General features: G+C 38.5%; 2 protein-coding genes across 5 annotated transcripts in view; one reads left to right on the top strand and one right to left on the bottom strand.

Moving 5' to 3' along the window:
• Positions 1-12,497, top strand: part of Ecm2 (extracellular matrix protein 2) — a 35,138-nt gene extending 22,641 nt beyond the window's left edge. For all 3 annotated transcript variants that reach the window (XM_028763139.1, XM_028763137.1, XM_028763138.1), the window contains 4 exons: positions 1,420-1,577; positions 9,534-9,673; positions 10,766-11,092; positions 12,283-12,497. In XM_028763139.1, coding sequence (XP_028618972.1) covers positions 1,420-1,577; positions 9,534-9,673; positions 10,766-11,092; positions 12,283-12,451 — 794 coding nt within the window. In that variant the 3' untranslated portion in view covers positions 12,452-12,497. The remainder of the gene's footprint in view (positions 1-1,419; positions 1,578-9,533; positions 9,674-10,765; positions 11,093-12,282) is intronic.
• Positions 1-22,577, bottom strand: part of Cenpp (centromere protein P) — a 180,082-nt gene that overhangs the window by 60,645 nt on the left and 96,860 nt on the right. The window lies entirely within an intron of this gene.

Here is a 22,577-nt window from a genome sequence, read left to right as displayed (position 1 = left end):
TAAGGTGTGCTTACACCTGCTGGAGTGGACGCTTATTCTTTCTCCAGTGATAGCAGCTGAAGGCATTGAACTGCAACTGCACAGCAGTATCATTATATTTCACTTTGTACAAATCCTAACTGAAACTGTTGATAGCTTTTGAGTTCCCTTAAGACAAGACCGCCTGATTCTCTTTTATCTTCATAACCACCTAGCACTGCTCTTGAAGTATACTGCCCAATACTTTGTTTACGTGAGTTGAAACCTAGTTATTAAGCAATATGAGAGAGAGCACATAAAGGAATAAACAACCCAAGTATTACTTCCGTTAGCTTCCAAAAAACCTCATAGGAAAAAACTCTTCCATTGATGAGAAAAGAACAGCAGTGATGAGAAGTGCCAAATGTGAGAATTACATAGCTATGGAAGTACTCAGTCTCCAGATGGACTTGAGTGTGCACATGCAAAACAGTAATAAACACAGATTTTGATGGGCTTTGTCATATGGAAAGGACACTGGAAACTTTAATTTCTAACTGCTCTGTTAGACTGAAGGGAACACGGAATTTAGAACAAGCATATAAATAGGCTGAGTTTACATTTCTAGGCCTGCTATTAAAATGATAACCTATAAAACATAAATTACTGATTGTTTTTTTGTTCTTAGGCAGGGTCTCACTTTATAGTCCAGGCTGGCCTTGAACTTAGAATCTTTCTATCTCAGCTTTCCAGGCATGTCTTACTATATATTTACTATTCTGAAGTTTTTCTCATATATCCCTGGGATAGCTTCTCAGCATACCTTGTCCCTCTCACATAAAAACTTTGTATTTCTAGAGTGTTGATTTATAGCCCTGGGTGGAACAGTTATCTTCTCTCTTATCTCTATGCACCAAGCACATCTTCATGCTGGTGGTCAGAAAAGAAGATCTCTTCTGCTCTCTCACATAAGAAGTCTCTTGGTACTCACTGGTGGCTTGGGTTCTTACTCCTGCTGTGTACTGGCCCCTGGGGTGCTGGATATTCCTTGTCTGGGGAAGCTGCTGGGCTCCTTGCCTTTGGTGAGTTCTGCTGCTGTGGATGAGAGCAGTAGGTAAGCTACTTTACCCAGTGCTGTGACTCATTCTTTCTTGTCTGTTGTCTCCCATAGCCACTATTCTCTAGTCACCGTTCTCTGCAGCTGCTTGTCCTGTAGAACTGTGCAGAAGTCATGGATATAGTACTCAGGGAAATGATTTATGGGGGAAACAAAGATGAAGAAATTACAAATCTCCAATTTTTTCCAAATGGTTTCTTTCCTATTTTTACTGTTTCTTCGTTCTGCAGTGCCAGGGCTCTACTCTAGGTCCTTGGCAAGTGCTCTGCCACTGAGCTACACCATCAGACCAAACTGCATGCTTTTAAAGTTAGTCTAATACTTGAATGATTTTATTTTTCTAGATTTAAATCAACTTGTCACTTTAGAATTGGAAGGAAACAATCTCAGTGAAATCAATGTCAACCCTCTAGCTTTTAAATCTTTGAAGAGCCTATCATATCTACGTCTGGGAAAAAACAAATTTAGAATTATACCACAAGGTCTTCCAGCTTCTATTGAGGTAATGATACCGTTCTTTTAATTTCTGTTTTATGAGACAGGATCTCACTATGTAGGCCAAGCTGGCCTTGAAATCATGATTCTCATGGTTCAGTCTCCCAAGTGCTGGAACTGTGTGTGATATCACACTGTTCTTCTAACATTTCAAATGTATTACATATTACAGAAATATACAAGATAAATATATCCCTTAAATGTTATTATTATTGTTTTGTGTGTGGGGGGGGGAGGGAGGGGGGGACAGGGAGAGGGAGAGGGAGGGTGGGAAGGGGAGGGAGGGAAAGGGAGAGGGATGGGGAGGGACAGGGGGAAGGACAGGGAGAGGAGGGAGAGAGAAAGGGAGAGGGAGGAGAGGGAGAAGAAGGAAAGGGGAGAGAGAGAGAGAGAGAGAGAGAGAGAGAGAGAGAGAGAGAGAGAGACAGAGAGACAGAGAGAGAGACAGAGAGAGAGACAGAGAGAGAGACATGAATACAGGCATGCACACACCACAAGGTATATGTGGAAGTCAGAGCACATTTGGAAGTTGGTTTTCTCTCTTCCACCATGGATTCTTGGGCTCAAATTCAGCCCACTAGGCTTGTGTGGCAAGCACTTATCTACTAAGCTATCTTGCTGGCTCCAAAACAAATGTGTATTAGAAAGCTACTGTAAATATATACTAAACTGAAAAAAGCTCTTGTCCTATATACAGAATTAATTGTCATCTGAGTAGTAGATGCACCTAATAAAATAAAAAATGGCAATGATGACAGTTCTTTGTGGAAAAGAGACTAAATTATCCTAAACCAGAACAAGCAAGTTTAACTGCTTGTCCCTTGTCCTAGTTAGGGTTTCTGTTGCTGCAACAAAACACCATGACCAAAGCAACTTGAAGAGGAAAGGGTTTATTTGGCTTATACTTCCACTGCACCGTTCATCATTGGAGGAAGTCAGGACAGGAACTCAAGCAGGACAGGAACCTGGAAGGAGCAGATGCAGAGGCCATGGAGGGGTGCTGCTTACTGGCTTGTTCTCATGGTTTGCTCAGTCTATTTTCATATAGAATCCAGGACCACCAGCCCAGGGATGGCACCACTCACAATGCTCTGGGCCCTCCCACATCAACCTATTAGGAAAATGTCCTATAGGCTTGTTCTATCTTATGGAGGCATTTTCTTAATTGAGGTTCCCTCCTTTCAGACGACTTTAGTTTGTGTCAAATTGACATAAAACTATCCAACCCATCCTCAATCCACAAGTTCTGAATAAAACCACATTCTGACCAAATAGTAACAATATGGATGGACCTAAGAATTGCACCAATAAACCCTGGAATATCTTAGGAACTCAGGCTTAGAAATTTTCATCAGTTCTATGCAAAACTGTACTGTGCCTAACTTCAGGCTCCAGACCTTGTTCTTGTTTCAAATCTTCTGGCATCCCTAGTGGTTCGTAGGAGTACTCTCCTGCTCAGGTGGTCTTTCGCCAACAACTGTCAGTGCTTATTTCTTGAATTAGGAGCATAAGGTTTAGAGAGTCTCTATACACTTGCAGGCAAAGCTGGGACTCAGGTTTCCTTGTCTGAACTTGTTTCTACCACATTCCATGTTCATCCCACAAGAAGCCAGTCTACAGTTCTTCTAGTCCTACTGACCCAAAAGAGAAGGCTTTCTATTATGCGTGCATGCTCTTGCTTCTTCCTATGGATAGAAAAAGAGACATAGCTCTATAACACTGGAATTTGCCAGTACTTGGCTTTATATCAGAATCATTCAGTTTTTGTTTTTAAGGAGAACCTTGAACTCCTGATCCTCCTGCTTCTACCTCTCAAGTGTTGAGATTACAGGCATGTATCACCATGTCCTGCTCTATACGTTACTGGGGATTAAACCTATAGTCTCAAGTTCTCATCTAAGATATTAAGATATAGACTCCGGGACCCATTCTTCTTTTTTTTTTTTTTTTTTTTGTTTTTCGAGACAGGGTTTCTCTGTGTAGCCCTGGCTGTCCTGGAACTGACTCTGTAGACCAGGCTAGCCTCGAACTCTTGAACTCAGAAATCCGCCTGCCTCTGCCTCCCAAGTGCTGGGATTAAAGGCGTGCACCACCACTGCCCGGCTCTGGGACCCATTCTTGACATACTAATTCTGATGCTTTATCAGTAAGGTCAGGCACCTAAAATTGTTTTTGAAGGATACAAAATATTTGGCTTAACTGGTACCCACCTGACAACCTGAGGTTGATCCCTGAGACCCATATTGTGGAGACAACTGATACAAGTTGTCTTCTGATCTCCACATATGTGTCTATTCACATACACATATGCACATAAAATAAATACAATAACATTTAAAATATTTTGATACATGCAACTGGAAAAGCATATACACATGCAACTTAGGTGATATATATATCAATATTCCTTTCTCCATGCCTGAACTTCACAGCCTGGTTTCTGTCTCTCCAAAGGACATATTTCCACCAACATTGGATATTCTGGCATATGGTAAACAGCACAAGCTATTTTCTATAAATCCTTCTAAAATCACTGCTGCAGGTCAGCCTTATATTATGGCACATCTGACTGTCACATACCAATCTTTGCTATAGCTTGAGAATCTTCAGCACATGGATGAGTATTCCAGAACCTACTTTAATAGCACTTCCTGTGATATATTTAGGTTGGGGTTTGTACTTTAAAAGTCTTATGAGGTGATTCTGATGTACACTTGAGTTTGTAAATCTCTCACATAATTCATTCCTTAATTACACAGGACAATAAAAGCAAAAAGCTGAATGTTCTTTTATGCATTTTAAACAAATGCCAAAATTGAGTTACAAAAAAATAAAAATGATATGAATAAAGTTACATTTAATATATAAGCTAATTTTACATATGCAGTCTAACTATAGCCAGAAAAATTTTTTGTTTTGGTTTTTGGTTTTTTTTTTTAGAAAGAATTTTTTTTTTATTGGATGTTTTATTTACATTTCATATGTTGTCCCCTTACCCCATCCCCCACCCACCCAGGAACCCCCATCCCCTCACCCCTCCTCCTGCTTCTCTGTGGATGTACCCCTACCTACCCCCCCACTCCCACCTCCCCACCCTCAAATTCCCACCCCCTGGGGCGTCCAGCCTTCATGAGGTCAAGGATCTCATCTTCCACCTATGCCCATTAGGGCCCTCCGCTCTTACGTATACAGCTGAAGCCATGGATCCCTCCCTAAATGCTCCCAGTCTGGTGGTTTAGACCCTGGGAGCTGTGCTTGGTTGGTATTGTTGCTCTCCTCATGGGGCCACAAACCCTTTCAGCTCCAATGGCCTTCACTCTCACTCCTCCATTGGGAACCCCATGATCAGTTCAATGGCTAGTTGTGAGCATCTGCCTCTGAATATGTCAGACTCTTGCAGACCTCTGAGGAGACATCCATATCAGGCTCTTATCAGCATGCACTTCCTGACTTCCACATCAGCATCTACCTTTGGTGACTGCACATGGGATGGATACTCAGGTAGAAAGGTCTTCAGACGGCCCCTCCTTCAGTTTCTGTCCCTCACTTTGTCTCCATATTTGCTCCCTTGAGTATTTTGTTGCTCCTTCTAAGAAGGACCAAATCACACCCACTTGGTCTTCCTTCTTCATGAGCTTCATGTGGCCTGTGAGTTGAATCTTGGGCATTTCAAGGTTCTGGGCTAATATCCAATAATCAGTGAGTGAATACCATGTGTTCTTTTGTGACTAGCTTACCTCACTCAGGATGATAATTTCTAGTTCCATCCATTTACCTAGGAACCTCTCGAATTCGTTGTTTTTAATAGCTGAGTAATACTCCATTGTGTAAATGTACCACATTTTTTTAATCCATTCCTCAGTTGAAGGACATCTGGGTTCTTTCCAGCTCCTGGCTATTATAAATAAGGCTGCTATGAACATAGTTGAGCATATGTCCTTGTTATATGTTCGAGCATCTTCTGGGTATATGCCTAGGAGTGGTATAGCTGGATCCTCAGGTAATGCTATGTCCAATTTTCTGAGGAACCGCCAGACTGATTTCCAAAGTGGTTGCACCATCTTGCAGTCCCACCAACAATGGAGGAGTGTTCCTCTTTCTCCACACCCTCACCAGCATCTACTATCACCTGAGTTTTTACTCTTAGCCATTCTGACTGGTGTGAGATGGAATCTCAGGGTTGTTTTGATTTGCATTTCCCTGACAACTAAGGATACTGAACATTTCTTTAGGTGCTTCTCGGCCATTCGAGTTTCTTCCATTGAAAATTCTTTGTTAAGCTCTATACCCCATTTTTTAATAGGGTTATTTGGTTGTCTGGAGTCTAATTTCTTGAGTTCTTTGTATATATTGGATATTAGCCCTCTATCCGATGTAGGATTGGTAAAAATCTTTTCCCAATTTGTTGGTTGTCATTTTGTCCTATTGACAGTGTCCTTTGCCTTACAGAAACTTTGCAATTTTATGAAGTCCCATTTGTCAATTCTTGTTCTTAGAGCATATGCCATTGGTGTTCTGTTCAGGAACTTTTCCCCTGTGCCCAAGTATTCGAGGCTCTTTCCCACCTTCTCTTCTATTAGTTTCAGTGTATCTGGTTTTATGTCAGGTCCTTTATCCACTTAGACTTGAGCTTTGCACAAGGAGATAAGAATGGATCAATTTTCATTCTTCTACATGTTGTCCTCCAGTTGAACCAGCACCATTTTTTGAAAATGCTGTCCTTTTTCCACTGGACAGTTTTAGCTCCTTTGTCAAAGATCAAGTGACCATAGGTATGTGGGTTCATTTCTGGGTCTATTCCATTGATCTTCCTGCCTTCTCTGTACCAATACCATGTAGTTTTTATCACTATTGCTCTGTAGTACAGCTTGAGGTCAGGGATGGTGATTCATCCAGAAGTTCTTTTATTGTTGAGAATAGTTTTCGCTATCCTGGGTTTTTTGTTATTCTAAATGAATTTGAGAATTTCCTTTTCTAACTCTGTGAAGAATTGAGTTGGGATTTTAATGGAAATTGCATTGAATCTGTAGATTGCTTTTGGCAAGATGGCCATTTTTATTATATTAATCCTGCCAATCCATGAGCATGGGAGATCTTTCCATCTCCTGAGATCTTCTTCGATTTCTTTCTTCAGGGACTTGAAGTTCTTGTCATACAGGTCTTTCACTTGCTTGGTTAGATTCACACCAAGGTATTTTATATTATTTGTGACTATTGTGAAGGTTGTCATTTCCCTAATTTCTTTTTCAGTCTGTTTATCTTTCATGTAGAGGAAGGCTACTGATTTGTTTGAGTTGATTTTATAACCAGCCACTTTGCTGAAGTTGTTTATCAGGTTTAGGAGTTCTCTGGTGGAAGTTTGGGGGTCACTTAAGTATACTATCATATCATCTGCAAATAGTGAGATTTTGACTTCTTCCTTTCCTATTTGTATCCCTTTGACTTCCTTTTGTTGTCTAATTCCTCTGGCTAGGACTTCCAGTACTATATTGAATAGGTAGGGGGAGAGTGGGCAGCCTTGTCTAGTCCCTGATCTTAGTGGGATTGCTTCAAGTTTCTCTCCATTTAGTTTGATGTTGGCTACTGTTTTGCTGTAAATTGCTTTTACTATGTTTAGGTAGGGGCCTTGAATTCCTGATCTTTCCAAGACTTTTATCATGAAAGGATGTTGAATTTTGTCAAATGCTTTCTCATCATCTAGCGAGATGATCATGTGGTTTTTTTCTTTGAGTTTGTTTATATAGTGGATTACATTGATGGATTTCCCAATACTGAACCATCCCTGCATTCCTGGGATAAAACCTACTTGATCATGATGGATGATTGTTTTGATGTGTTCTTGGAGTCAGTTTGCTAGAATTTTATTGAGTATTTTTGCATTGATGTTCATAAGGGAGATTGGTCTGAAGTTCTCTTTCTTTGTCAGGTCTTTGTGCGGTTTGGGTATGAGTGTAATTGTAGCTTCATAGAACGAATTGGGTAGTGTTCCTTCTGTTTCTATTTTGTGGAATAGTTTGAAGAGAATTGGTATTAGGTCTTCCTTGAAGGTCTGATAGAATTCTGCACTAAAACCATCTGGTCCTGGGCTTTTTTTGGTGGGAAGACTTTTAATGACTGCTGCTATTTCCTTAGGGGTTATGGGACTATTTAGATGGTTTATCTGCTCCTGATTTAACTTTGGTACCTGGTATCTGTCTAGGAAGTTGTCCATTTCACCCAGGTTTTCCAGTTTTGTTGAGTATAGGCCTTTGTAGTAGGATCTGATGATTTTTTGAATTTCTTCAGTTTCTGTTGTTATGTCTCCCTTTTCAGTTCTGATTTTATTAATTTGGATACTGTCTGTGCCCTCTGGTTAATCTGGCTAATGGTTTATCTATCTTGTTGATTTTCTCAAAGAACCAGCTCCTGGTTTTGTTGATATTTTGTATTGTTCTTTCTGTTTCTAATTGGTTGATTTCAGCCATGAGTTTGATTATTTCCTGCCTTCTACCCCTCTTGGGTGTATTTGGTTCTTTTTGTTCTAGAGCTTATTGTTGTGCAGTCAAGTTGTTAGTGTGTGCTCTCTCCAGTTTCTTTTTGTAGGCACTTAGAGCTATGAGTTTTCTTCTTAGCCCTCCCTTCAAGGAGTCCCACAAGTTTTGGTATGATGCGTCCTCATTTTCATTGAATTCTAAAAAGTCTTTAATTTCTTTATTTCTTCCTTGACCAAGTCATCATTGAGTAGAGAGTTGTTCAGTTTCCATTTGCATGTGGGTTTTCCATTGGTTTTGTCATTATTAAAGACCAGTCTTAGTCCGTGGTGATCTGATAAGATGCATGGGATTATTTCAATCTTTTTGTATCTGTAGAGGCCTGTTTTGTGACCAATTATATGGTCTATTTTGGAGAAGGTACCATGAGGTGCTGAGAAAAAGGTATATTCTTTTGTTTTAGGGTGAAATGTTCTATAGATGTCTGTTAAGTCCATTTGGTTCATAACTTCTGTTAATGTCAAAGTGTCTCGGTTTAGTTTCTGTTTCCATGATCTGTCCATTGCTGAGAGAGGGGTGTTGAGATCCCCCACTATTATTGTGTAATGTGTAGTGTGTGTTTTGAGCTTTAGTAAAGTTTCTTTTATGTATGTAGGTGCCCTTGCATTTGGAGCATAGATGTTCAGAATTGAGAGTTCACCTTGGTAGATTTGTCCAGAAAAATTTAGTAATTCAGAGACTTTAGTAAAACATTTTTTCTAAAACCAGCATCTTGAAAGTAGCTAGGTTCTAAAAACTTAGTTCTAGCAGGTTGCATTCTTATCCAAATTAAGATTCTTTATGAACTTTAATTTTATGAGTAAATAGACTATAAATCAAGTGTAGAAACATGAACCTAAAATAATTATGACTATTATGGGATGGTGGGAAGCTGGTCTGAAGCTAATACTCAGCCAGCCCAGCCCCTCAGGCATCCGCCCTGGAACCTACAATGCCTGTTACTCTTTCTACAGGCCTGAGTTTCTCACTGCTGAGTTGTCATTATCTACTCCCAGTTTTCAGTGTTCTGTAGCTCAATATAAGTTTTATAAGTCAGAAAATGTATACAATTACATGTTATGCTGTATCATATGTAGCTAAAAGCTAAGCTTACTTACTTGAAGAGATGATATACTTGGTAAAATGCTGGAGAGTGCCTGAGGAAGAGCTCTCATACCAACTTCTGTCCTCCACATGCTCCTGCACACACATGTGCCTGCACATACCCCCACTCTCAAATATGCATAAACATACAAATTAAGGTTATTTAATCCCATAATCATGATAAGCAGCACTTTTTATTTTGCTAGCTATAAAATTTGACAATTTAAAAGTATGAACTGACTTGAATAATAAGACTTTAATACTAATGAGAATACTCTATTTTAATTTTTGTGAAATTGGATACCATTGAATGCAAACAGAAGAAAAATAATATTTTCTCTTATTTATAGGAGTTATACCTGGAAAATAATCAAATTGAAGAAATAACTGAAATTTGTTTCAATCATACCAGAAAGATAACTATGATCGTACTACGTTATAATAAAATAGAAGAAAGTCGGATTGCTCCTTTAGCATGGATAAATCAAGAGTAAGTATCTACCACAATTTAACTTTCTAAGTATCCTTTCCAATGGAACTGTTATTCTTAATTTTAACATTTAGCTATCTCATTGAGTTTCCAAACCATTTATTATATAATTGGTATCATGACCACTACTCTCTGAGTGCTAAACTAGAAAGAAATGAGGGCTGATCCCTAGCAATCAAATGCCACCCAAGCAGTGTCTACCTCAGGTTGTCAGTTGAAACAGCGTAATGTCTACATACAGAGAGGAATAAGTAGACAACTCTTTTCTTCATCATTAGATGGAAATGCCAGAGGCTAGGCCTGTCTTCCTAGACCATGCTGCCTTCTTTGGCCCAAAGCATTTCTCAATCTTAAGAAGGCTTTGTTTGAGAATAGAGATACAAAATAAAATCCAACTTCCTAGACAGGAATCAACAGCCTATTTTCAATCTTTAGTAAAGGCTGCATGTCTGTGCAAAAAATATACTCCTAAGTTGACCAACCTGGGACATGGATAGTTCAGAGAGATGAAGAGAGGTTTGGAACCAATTGGAGGATAATGAATTCTTTCATGAATAGAGGAATATTGAGTGAAGAGGGCTGGGCAGAAGCCCTTGTAGACTCAAGGAAAACTTTTGAAAGAAAGGATGGAACTCACCACATTCCCAGGACTTCCCAGTGCATGAATACTTTAGATTCCTCTATTTTACCCTAATCCCTTTATCTCACATGACAAGTCTCTGATATGCCAGATCACAAATCTAATAAGGGTGAAAGATGAAGGCAACCCCCACTCTCATCCCAAATCTCATTTCTGGAAGCAAAGACTCCTAGATTTCATTTGATTCAACAATTTTGAATTTGTTTCCCAATTTCCCAAAGGATCTGGGTTTTCCCACCTGGACTCTGAAACACACCCATAGCTAAGGAGCGGTGTGAATGCTGGGAAGATACACACCCATAGCTAAGGAGCGGTGTGAATGCTGGGAACAGCATGAGGCTGAGAGCCAGACAGACCCAGGCTGGCATAGAACCTAGTTCTGTTCAGGACCATCAGGATGGCCAGTCAGTCTCCGGAGGTTCTTCATCCTGCTCACGTTTCCTTTGTTGCAGGAATCTTGAATCTATTGACCTGTCCTATAACAAGCTCTACCACGTCCCCTCCTATCTACCCAAATCACTTCTGCACCTTGTCCTAATTGGGAACCAAATTGATCGGATCCCTGGCTATGTGTTTGGCCACATGGAACCAGGCCTGGAGTACTTGTACCTGTCATTTAACAGACTTTCTGATGATGGTGTGGACCTAGTCTCATTCTATGGGGCATATCATTCTCTGAGAGAATTATTTCTGGATCACAATGACTTCAAATCCATACCACCTGGAATACAAGACATGAAAGCACTGCATTTTCTGAGACTGAACAACAATAAGATTCGGTAAATTTTAGATATTTCAATTATCAATTTAAATTTTGATTAACAAATAAAGACTCATAATATGAACCTTTGGATTTATTTTGATGAGAAAAAATGGTTATAAAAAGTAATTAGAACTAAACAAAACCGACAATGTTAGTAATTGCTAAAGTGGAATAATAGGTATATGATTATAATGATCTCTACTTTTGTATTAATTTTGTAAATTTCCATAGCATTAAGTAGAATATTATTACACAGTATGTAAAGTCTTGGAAACAGACTCATTTTAAGGCTGTAAAGCAATAAATAAATCACTATACTGAAATCCCCATGTACATACAGAAAGTGACCTGCAGAGTACAAAAGTTGCCTAAAGATAGAGGTTTTTTTTTTTTTTTTTGGTTTTTCGAGACAGGGTTTCTCTGTGTAGCCCTGGCTGTCCTGGAACTGACTCTGTAGACCAGGCTAGCCTCGAACTCTTGAACTCAGAAATCCGCCTGCCTCTGCCTCCCAAGTGCTGGGATTAAAGGCGTGCGCCACCACCGCCTGGCAAAGATAGAGTTTTATGAAGGCAAATTCTGAAGGAATTTATTGGCACTCAATTTCCTTCACTGTGGGGGACATGTGTGTTTAATCATTATACCTGCCTAGGCAGCATGGGTGACTACAAGATGAATCTGGAGCAGTCTGGAGTCAAGTGTGGTGTTCATGCTTTTAATTCAAGCTATTGAGAGGTGAAGGCAACAGGATCAAGAGTTACAGGCCAGTCTTGACTACACCTACTCAGTGAGAGAGGCTCCTGTTTCAAATCAGCCTTTAGGAAGAACTCCCTCCCTCACTCCCTCCCTCCCTCCGTCCCTCCCTCCCTCCCTCCCTCCGCAGGCTGTGGCAATGCTCCATTAGAGCACTCCTGTAGCTTCACTTCTTACACTTGCCTCGACTGTCCCTACTGTTACCCCTATCCCACAGCTTTTGAGACCTGGCCTTACTTTAGACCAGGCTAGCCTGGAACTCAATTGAGTAGTGAATATAAACTCATTGCAATTCTTCATTAGGTTTCTGAGTACTGGAAAGACAAATGTGAGTCACCATGTCATGCCTAACTGCATTTTAAGAACCAAAACATTAAAAAAAAAAAACCCTAAGCTTATAAATTATAAACTTAGATTCTTGGACTGTTTATATTTTACATTTCTATTTTTCTTTAGGAATATTCTTCCTGAACAAATCTGTAATGTTGAAGAGGATGAGGATTCAGCTCTTGAACATCTTCATCTTGAAAACAATTATATTAGAACTAGAGAGATATCATCCTATGCATTTTCATGTATACGATTGTATTCAAGTATTGTTCTTAAACCACAACGCATCAAATAATTTCAAGTTTCCCTTTGCCATTTATAAATTTTAACCAAGCATTAACAAAAAATATATCTCTTTTATTGTGTGTGTGTGTGTGTGTGCGCGCGCGCGCGCGCGCGCGCGCATGAGTGCACTGCCCTCAGTAACCAGAAGAGGGTGTTGGATGCCCTGGAGCTGGAGTTACAGGCAGTTTTGTCTGAGCCAGTTGATAAGTGTGCTGTGAATTGAACTTAGGTACACTGTAAGAGCAGTGCATGCTCTTAACTGCTTAATCCAAGTCTCCAGTCCCCAAAACACCGTTCTAACGCTAATTTCTTGGTTTAGATCATTTTACACTGGTTGTATATGTACACTGGTAATGGTAAGGAAAGCTATCAGAAGGGTATACAAAAATTCTACACTATAAGTCTACAATTAGTTTTTAAAATTACAATTAAAAAGGCCGTTTCAAGACTGCTTTCATTCTTCAGCAAGGTCAAAAGATTACAAAAAGTAAACTGAGCATAGTGGCACATGCCTTTAATCCCAGCACTTGGGAGACAGAGGCCAGAGGATCTCTGTGAGTGTGAGGCCAGCCTGGTCTATATAGTGAGTTTTAGGACAGCCTGGACTATGTAAAGACACTGTTTCAAAAAAAAAAAAAGACTACAAAAAGTAAGTATTCTTCTAAAAGTACAAATTACTGTTAACTATAAGCTGACATAAATATACATACAACTCATTCCTCCACTAGTTATATAGTTAGCAACCATCTCTTTTGCCACAGTTGCTAAAATATAATTCTTATCAGTTTAATGAACAAAGTAGTATTTGTTACACACTGACTTGTAATGATTTCTTTTATTAATGTAAATTGAATCTATCTATCTATCTATCTATCTATCTATCTATCTATCTATCTATCATCTATCAAGATCGAGTCTTACTGTATAGCTCTGGCTGGCCTGGCACTTACCAGGTGCAAGGATTAAAGGTATGTGCAACTTTTGATCTCTTTATTGATACAAAATTTTATATGATACATACAGAAACTTGTTGATTTCTTTATTTAACTCTTAAATTTCTGTTCTGAAGAAATACTAGTGTCATGACTTAAGTTCTAGCTTTGGGCTCTGCCTTAGTTTCTTTTCCTGTTACTGTGATAAAAATACCTCAATAAAAGTTAACTAAAGGAAGAAAGGGTTTATTTTGTTACAAAGTTTAGGGTTACAGTCCATCATGGGGCAGGGAAATCAAGGGAGCAAAAGATTGAAACAGCTGGTCACACTGTGTTTAAAATCAGGAACTGGAGGCAACAATTGCTTGTGCTCAGGTAAAAGGGAGCTCAGGCTCAGGGAGTTGAGTCAATGAAATTATTATTTAACACAACAATGACAAGCTGTAAAACAATTTACTTCATATTCACACACCTCATTTTCAAATGGGGTCTGACTATGTAGCTCAGGCTGCCTTGTAACTCACTATAGTCCTTCTATTTCTGCTTCTCAAGTGTTATGATCACAAGTATGCATCACTTGTCAATCTTACTGTGACTTTCTTCAGTTGCATTATGATGCCACTGCAGAGAACAAATGATAAACATAACTGAGAAGTTGTCTCCTTTCTGGTAGGAGTGTAAACAGAAGATCAAGGACCAGGAAAGAGCTGTCAATCAGCTAAACAGGGTGATGAAAAGAGCATACCAGCCTAGGCTTCCCTGTCAGGGCCTGAAAGTGCTCAGGAATAGGTGGCCACAGTCAGGAGCCTGCATAGAAGGATGGCACTTGCAGCAGCATATACAGATGCACCATGGCCTGCTCTGCACACTTCCCCAACTGTGTTAAGGTGCAGAATCTCTTGTAAAGCTAAAAATAAGAATGACAGTTGGAACTTTGCCCTGACTTTGGAAAATACATTTATTTCAACTGTTTTTATACTTTTGTGAACATTTCCAGCATGGAACCTGTTTAGTCTTGAAATTTCATCATGTTCTGGATGGAATGTTTTAATTTCATAGAAATAGTGATAAATAATAAATGTCCTTACAGCAAACCCTCTTCTTGATAACAAACAGATCTCAAATCTGCTGTAATCACTAGCACATATGTGCGTATTCTAAGGAAGTCTTAGAATAACCATGGTTGAGAAAACATTAATGTCGTATCTTGACTTTGCACATATGTACAAGGAATTCTATCTGTATTTTTAATTTTGAGATCTGACATATTGTACATGACTATTTTAAAAACACTAAGATCCGATCTAGTTTTAAAGAAATAAATATATCAGAAACCAGAGAAGGATCTAAAGTATTATGTTTTGAATAGATCAGTAGATGAGATCACACGAGGCTCCTGGGGATCTAGGTCACTGATAAGGAAGTAAGCAGTGGCCATTTGTGAGAGAACAGCGGAACCTGGCTTGTAGTACGAGCACGGGATGTGGGGAGAGTAAAGTCAGGAAGTCAGAGGGCAGGTGGGTGAATGGATGGGTGAGGACACATGCTTTCAGTCAGCATACCCTCGTCTCAAGGCACAGGAGGAGAAGTCAAGTTCACCATTAGTCTCTATGACTTAAGCTTCTGTCTTGCCAAAGCTAGCTTCCAGGCACAGGAAGAATGGTAGCTAGACCCTGACTCTTGGGGAAGCTTCCTCCAGTATTTCATGCATATGTTAACATAACAACTCAGGTCAGATCTAGGTTTATGAATTTTGGCTAACTGACTACTTGATATTTCTAATGAGGTATGATGTTTTTGTGTATGGGAGTGTTGCATGAGAGCTAGGTGGAGAGGTATATTGTGCTTTTTCAAAAGAACTATAAAATTCAGGAGAAAACAATTCATCTCTTGAACCCTTGCATGCTGTGCATATTAGGCAATAAAAACAGGCATTGACTAAACAAAAAAAATTTGTCTTCTTGGTCCCTCCCCAGTGCAAAATGGATCAATTCATTGGTCATCCAAAGTTAATACAAATACTAACCTTCTCAAAAAAAAAAAAAAACCCAAAACAAAAACCAACCAAATAACAATAACAAAAACAAAACAGAAAAGAATCTGGAGAAAAAGTAAGCATTTTCAAAAGAAATATGAGAAATTAAATAGAAAAAAAGTCTCACAGGGTTAAAAAGTTAACCAGAAGTAAATTTTCTTATTAATCTTTCCTAACCAAGACATTAGAAAAACAAAGAGTATTTTTGACTTTGTGTGGATGTGTGGGAATGTGCACGTGTGCAGGTGCCCACAGAGGCATCAAATTCTTCTAGAAGTGGAGCTACAGGGTGTTGTGAGCTGCTCGATGTGGGTGCTGGGAACTTAACTTGTGTCCTCTGAACAGCACACAAACTAACTGCTGAGGTACTTTTCTAGCCCAGATTGTATTCTTTAAACAATTAAATCCTGTTTGGACAACTGGAAATACTTAGTATTCGATATGCTTGTTCTGCATCACAGTCCTTCCAAGGCCATCATTTAAACATACCATGAATTACTATGTTTCCAAGCTGATGATTTAATGAAATACTCAAATTCTGCAGTTTAAGGGAAACCTCAGAGTAGTATAAATAAAACCCTATATGGTATCAGTTCTATCCTTTCCTCTTAGTTAGGGGAAGAGTAAAATTTTCCTCAGAGAAGAATTTATAAACTGAGATGACGGAACTAATTCCTTGTTTATGGTTGCATATCAGTTCAGATCACCGATTCTAAAAATGTTTAAAAATATTAAAAGAACTCATTATAAGAAATGTCACCTCTAATCTAATACCAGCCAATCATTAGATGCCCGTAAGCTCTAGTTTCTGTGAAACATTGAGATTTATCTCCAGTCTTAAAAACAAAATGAACATAGTAACTGAAATGGGAACTGAAATCAGTACTGGCACAGACCTGGTCTAAAACTTAGACCTGCCTTCCACTGTCCTCATTCACTAAACTGGGGAAACAACTGTGTCTCACAGAGGATGGATGGACAATTAAATGATGTGATGTCAAAAGGAAGTGCTGAGCCTAGGGCTGACTTGTCAAAGGGTGCATCAATGTCTTCATCTGAGATGCCAGCAAAGAGGGACAGAGGCTGGGAATTAAATGAATTGCTCAGTTGACAGGCCTTTTGTGTGGTAGGTATTACTATCTGAAGTAGCATTTCATTAGATTAGGACAAACAGTGGAGAAAATAACAGGCCAAGTTCTAGGTACTTGGCACAGTACTCAGCACAGTGCTTTGTACTGGGCCAGAGAGTAAATTCCCAGGGCTTCTTGGCTGGCTAGGAAGGCTTGTATAGGGAACCTGGCCATGCCAGCAGCTCAGCAAACCATGGCTCTCCTGAAGAGCAGGTGAAGAATTAAAAACAAAACTCAAATGTGACCATGTTTTCACTGTCCTATAGCATATTCGTGTTCATGACTAAGGACTGTGAACTATAGTGTAGAACATCCCTGCACCAGACTCTAGGCTAAAAGAACATATTAAGTGTAAATCTTAAATTCAGAGTCTAAAATACTTCTCATCCTAGATTTGAAACAAACAAACAAACAAACAAACAGCTCAGAGGTTAAGACCATTTGTTGCTCTTGCAAAGGACCTCAGCTTAGTTCGAGCATCTACATGATGGCTCACAGCCATCGGTAACTATAGTTCTGGAAAATACAACACTCTCTTCTGACCTCTGTGGGCACTGCATGCAGTGCACTTATATACATACATGCAGGCAAAACAGTCATGCACACACACAAAATAAATCTAAAAATTTTTTAAAAAGCAAAGCAAAGTAAACAAACATACAAACAAACAAACAAACTGACCAGGGCTGGAGAAATGCCTCAATGGTTAAGAGCACTTGTTGCTTTTCCAAAGGACTCACACTGAGTTCCCAGCACACTCAATAGGCACTTTGAAAAACACATGTAACTCCAACTCCAAAGAATCTCATACCCTCTTCTGGTTGTCTCAGGCACACAAATATACTAAAGAGAAATACACAATAAACAAAACAAATAAATACATCCTCAAAAAAAACAACCACAAAAATTCAGCAAGTTTGGAGTAGTGACATATGTCTGGAATCACTGTACTCAGAAGAGTAAGGCAGGATAATTATTCAAGAGTAACTTGAATAATTATTCAAGTTTTAGGCCAGCTTGGGCTACATAGTAAATTATGCATCAGTATGAGCTATGAGCAAACAAACCAAATTGATGAAAAGAAAGGAAATTAAATTTGACCTGTAAGCATGAGTCACTTTGGATGCTTGCAATATCTAAGTGTAAAAACAAAAAACAAAAACAAAAAACAAAACCCTGTATATTACTCATAACAGCCAACCAAACTAGAAGTAGCATTTTGATCATTAAGCCTGTGTAGTAGATAGACTCCTCCCTTAGAAATAATATCTGAGTCCTTACCACACTCCACATAAAGAGCTCAGGCCTTTCTAGTATATGGCAAAGTTGGGGCAGAACATTCCATGGCAAGTTTGTCCTTTTTTATTTTATTTATGGACCTATGACTATTAGTTCCAATGAACTTAACCCAACTGCACCAGACAGTGATGAACATGATTAAGATGCAGTGTTTGAAAATTTCAAAGACCTAATAAAAATTTCACATATACAATACTGAAAGCTAATATGTATCTCCTGCACTCCAAAATGCTTTCAGATAAAAGAAAGTCTACTACATACTGTAATTTGTAGTAGACTTTTTGGACTGCACGTTTGAGTCAATGTGTACAGTCCTTGGCATATTACTCACATGCTCTTGCTTCAGTGTAATGAAGAAGAACTTCTGAAACTGAGATCCCTGCTGGAATTTTGTCTATCATATGCTGTCATTTGTAAAGGAACAAATGTTTTAACTTGATAAGTATATCTTCATGATTATAAAGACTAAAAAATAATATGACTACACTTACTCTCAAGTTTTTCTTCCTTTTAAACATATAAATGAATATAACATAAACTTACATGTGACGTTATTTTTTCCTTTGCATAAAATGTGAAGAATGTGAACCCTACACCAGGGAAAGCAGAACTGTCTTAAAAATAACATGTGATTATACTAAATGAGTATTAGTTTGGAAGAGAGAAGGAATACATCATGTTATTAAAATGTTCTGATTTGTTTCTAAGTAACAATCTCTGTGGTCAAATAAACTTACATCAAGCCATCAGTGGATATAAGCAAGTCTTTTTGTAAGCTGATATTAGCTGGAAGCTCACTGTTTTGTATAAACTGGAACATTCAGAAGTACCAAATTTGCATGTGAACTGTAGAAGACTAATGCAACTAGTATTCCAACACCCCAAAGAAAAAGAATGCATTCTAAATTAGAAGTCTATTAGAGGGCATCCCTTAGGGACTATGACAAAAGCTACTTTGCACATGTCAAAGTATTTATAAAATAGGGCTGGAGAGATGGCTAAGTCAGTAAACAGCTTGCCATACAAATATGGGGACCCTAGAATCCATGAAAAAAGCCAAACAAAGTGTGGTGTATGCTTACAATCTTGGCACTGGGAAGGTGGAAACATGTATCCCACCAAGATTTACTGGCCAGACACACAAGAGCTTCTGTCTTAAAGCACAAGGTGGATGGAACCAGTATAATGACACTTGAGGGTGACCTTGGACCTCTACATGCATCCACACACAGATACACACATTCTTGCATGCACCTACATATTTATGTTCACATGCATGGACACACATGCACACCTACAAAGAGATTTATAAAACATCAACACAAATCCCACATGGATTTATGTATGCAAGTTAAGAAAGCATGTTTAGGACTGGAGAGATGGATCAGTGATTAAGTGTACAGACTATTCTTACACAGGGTAGCTTACAACCATCTGTAATTCCAGTTCTAGGGATTTGGTCTCTTCCAGCATCATGTACACACCAAAACATACATATGTAAAGAAAAAAACAAACAAACCAGTTAAATACATAAAATAAAAATAAGCCTTAAAAAAGAAAAGAAAGCTTGTCTAGAGTAACAGCTATATTAACTTATAATAATTTCACAAGACTATTTTACTACAATAAAAATAAACCAAAGGGTTATAATCAAGAAAAACTGGTTCGTCTTGCCCGATGTTAAATGTTTGTTTGTTTGTTTATATAACAAATTCAAGGCCACAGGAAAGTTCAAAGAATGATATAATATGCAGTTATATGCTCTACACTTACATATACCAATTAAAACTTTGCTAATGTATTTAATCATCTTTGTTTCCATATCTGTGATTATCCATCCATCCATCCATCCATCCATCCATCCATCCATCCATCCATCCACTCACCCACCCAACCACCCATCCACTCACTATGTCTAAATCTCTTATCTGTCCATTCATCTACTACTCAGGGATGAATCTGAGCCTTTTGAATATATTCTAGCATTCATCTCCAATACTTCAGTATGAATCATGCAATAACAAGATTTCCTAACAACTGGGTCAATTATTTTTACATAATTAATTCTAAAAAGTAATTGAACATTGATTCAGTATTATCAAGCATATCCCATATTCAGTTGTCCCAATGGTCCTACACTGCAGTATGAGGTGCGGGACCTAAATGAAGCTCATAGGCCTTTTATTAAGGCATGATATTCCTTCCAGTAGGAAATGGCATTTGGAAACAGACCTGGAAGCTCACTGCTCTTAGGTCCTCTCAAAGGAACGTGCTAGGAGATTTATGTGTAATCATACCATTTCTTGTACTGATTTCTCAAAGCAAAAGCACATTTGAAGACTGAAGCATTTATGTTTTGTTGTTGTGATAAAACACCATGACCCAGGCAACTGAAAGAAGGAAGATTTACTTTGGCTTCTGGTTCCAGAGGGATAGAAGTTCATCTTGGCTGAGAGTCAGGACAGCAGCATAGGAAGGAAATGGAAATGGCAACTGGAGAAGCTGAGCGATCACATTCTCAACTACAAGCATGAATCGGAGAGCAAACATGACATGGGATGAAGCTATAAGAATCAAAGCATGCCCCATGAGGCCTATTTCCTCCACCAAGGCTCTGCCTACTAAGGGTTCCACAACCTCTCCAAAAAGTGTCAAGCAAATCACGTTTTCAAATATCAGAGCCTATAGGAAATACTTCGCATTCAAACCACCAAAGACATTTAATAGTATTCCATGTCTATACACTATATTACGCTAAACTGTACTGTATAAAGTATTTATTATTCATTAATTCAGTTAGACTCACGTTAATAACAAATGATAGCAATAATTTTTTCATAACTTGCAACCTCAAGCAAGGGAACAAGAGTGAGCTCTGCCCATCAACTGTCACTGCAGCAGTGAATTCATGAAAGGTCAGGGCAGCACAGGAGAGAGGAGCTACCTGCTACCGATGTCAGCGAATTCTGCCAACCAGGACTTTGGGCTGGGTTTTCAAGATATGCTGAAAATTTGGACTTAGTTGAAAGATTTCATATGCTCTAAATCCAGCTGCAGACAATACTGCTTCTAGTTCATGTTCTATAGTTACAAATTCCTGACCAATGTGCCTAGTCTCCCATAAGAAACATAAACATGAAAACAACACATAAAATCTGAACCTTCACAAAAGTTTTTGGAGGTATCCACTAAATGCAAAACCCTAGGCGATTAGCCAAACAAGGTAGTACAAGCCAAGCCTATGATTTGGGCATTTTAGAGGTTGAGAAAGGAGAATCACAAGTTCTAGGCCAATCTGAGCTACTCAGATCTTGTCTCAAGAGAAACAAATAAAATAAAACCTTGTGGTATACATATATGTATTATTCCATGATTCAGTGCTCTTGGACATTCTTTTTTGTTTTTTTGAGACAGAGTTTCTCTATGTAGCTCTGGCTGTCCTCTAACTCAGAGATCCACTTGCCTCTGCCTCCTGAGTGCTGAGATCAAATACCTATTCCATTATGCCCAGCTTTTTTGGACATTACTAAGATGTATGGCATGCATCCTTGTAGCCTTCACCCAACTGTTAGGCTTGGACCTGTCATCTCACCGCAACTTCATCCAAAGTACTATAGTCTTTCCCAATTCACTCAGAAGGTGAGAGAGTGCTAGGAAACAAAACACAAAGTGCTGACAGGCAACTGTGTGCCCACAGCCCACCTACCATGCCACAGCTCTTACAGCACTCACTCACTCACTCACTCACTCACTCACTCATGAGACAGTTTCTCAGGTCTTCCCTCATTTTAATTTGTATTATGAACTTGATTTTTGCTGTTCATGTCTACACTAGGACTAGGCATCATCTTAGAAAGAAATCATACGTGAACACAGTATTAGTTAACTATTTTTTATTTTCACGGTATACAGGGCAAAATAAAAATTAAATTAGAATTTTAATATTTTTAAAGTAGTTAAAATTTCTGTTCACAAAGTAAAATGAATATTACTTTTAAGTTTAGTAATTTATCTCATTTGCAACATAATATAATCACAACTTCTAAAGATGCTGTTCTAATTTAACTAGTTCTTCAATGTTTAGAGCAAAACACAACAGAAAGGTTGGGAAACATAACCAAAACTGTAGAAAAGCAAAAGAACTAGGTTCTCCATAGACCTAAAGGTCTAATTCAAAGGTAATTTTTCTCAGAATGCAGGAGGAAATACACAGCTTTCTATGCTGACCAGGGGAAGGAGAGCTCCTCAGTTCCATCTTGCTGTACCCTGGGAAAAGTTAAGATACAGCAATTCCAACCTAATTAAAATGCATACATACAATTCTCAAATGATAAAATTTAAAAATGTTCATAACAATCCTTTAAAAGGTAATTAACTCTGTTGAACACATTCCTACAATGTTTACAGTAATGAGATGAACTATCGCCAACCACAATGACAAGGGCGACTTTTCAAAACCAAAATGTTGAATGAAGAAAGACAGACACATGAAGAATGTAGAGACAGATGACTTTCAAAACCATATTATTGGACAGAAAAAGATAGACACATGAAGAATGTATTATGTGATTACATGTGAACAAAGTTCAAAAAGAAGCTATGAAGCTGAAATTATCTTTGTTGGGAAAGATGAGAGGGGATTCAGATTTCTTGATCAAGAATTAGGATTCACTGAGCAGTACCATTATGGTATGTTTACCTCTTTTAATATGTTTTAATAAACTATTAAGATACACAGC

This window comes from Grammomys surdaster, unplaced genomic scaffold (genome assembly GCF_004785775.1).
Source record: "Grammomys surdaster isolate TR1022 unplaced genomic scaffold, NIH_TR_1.0 137, whole genome shotgun sequence".
Taxonomy (NCBI): Eukaryota; Metazoa; Chordata; class Mammalia; order Rodentia; family Muridae; genus Grammomys; species Grammomys surdaster.
This window is presented reverse-complemented; position numbering and strand designations above follow the sequence as displayed.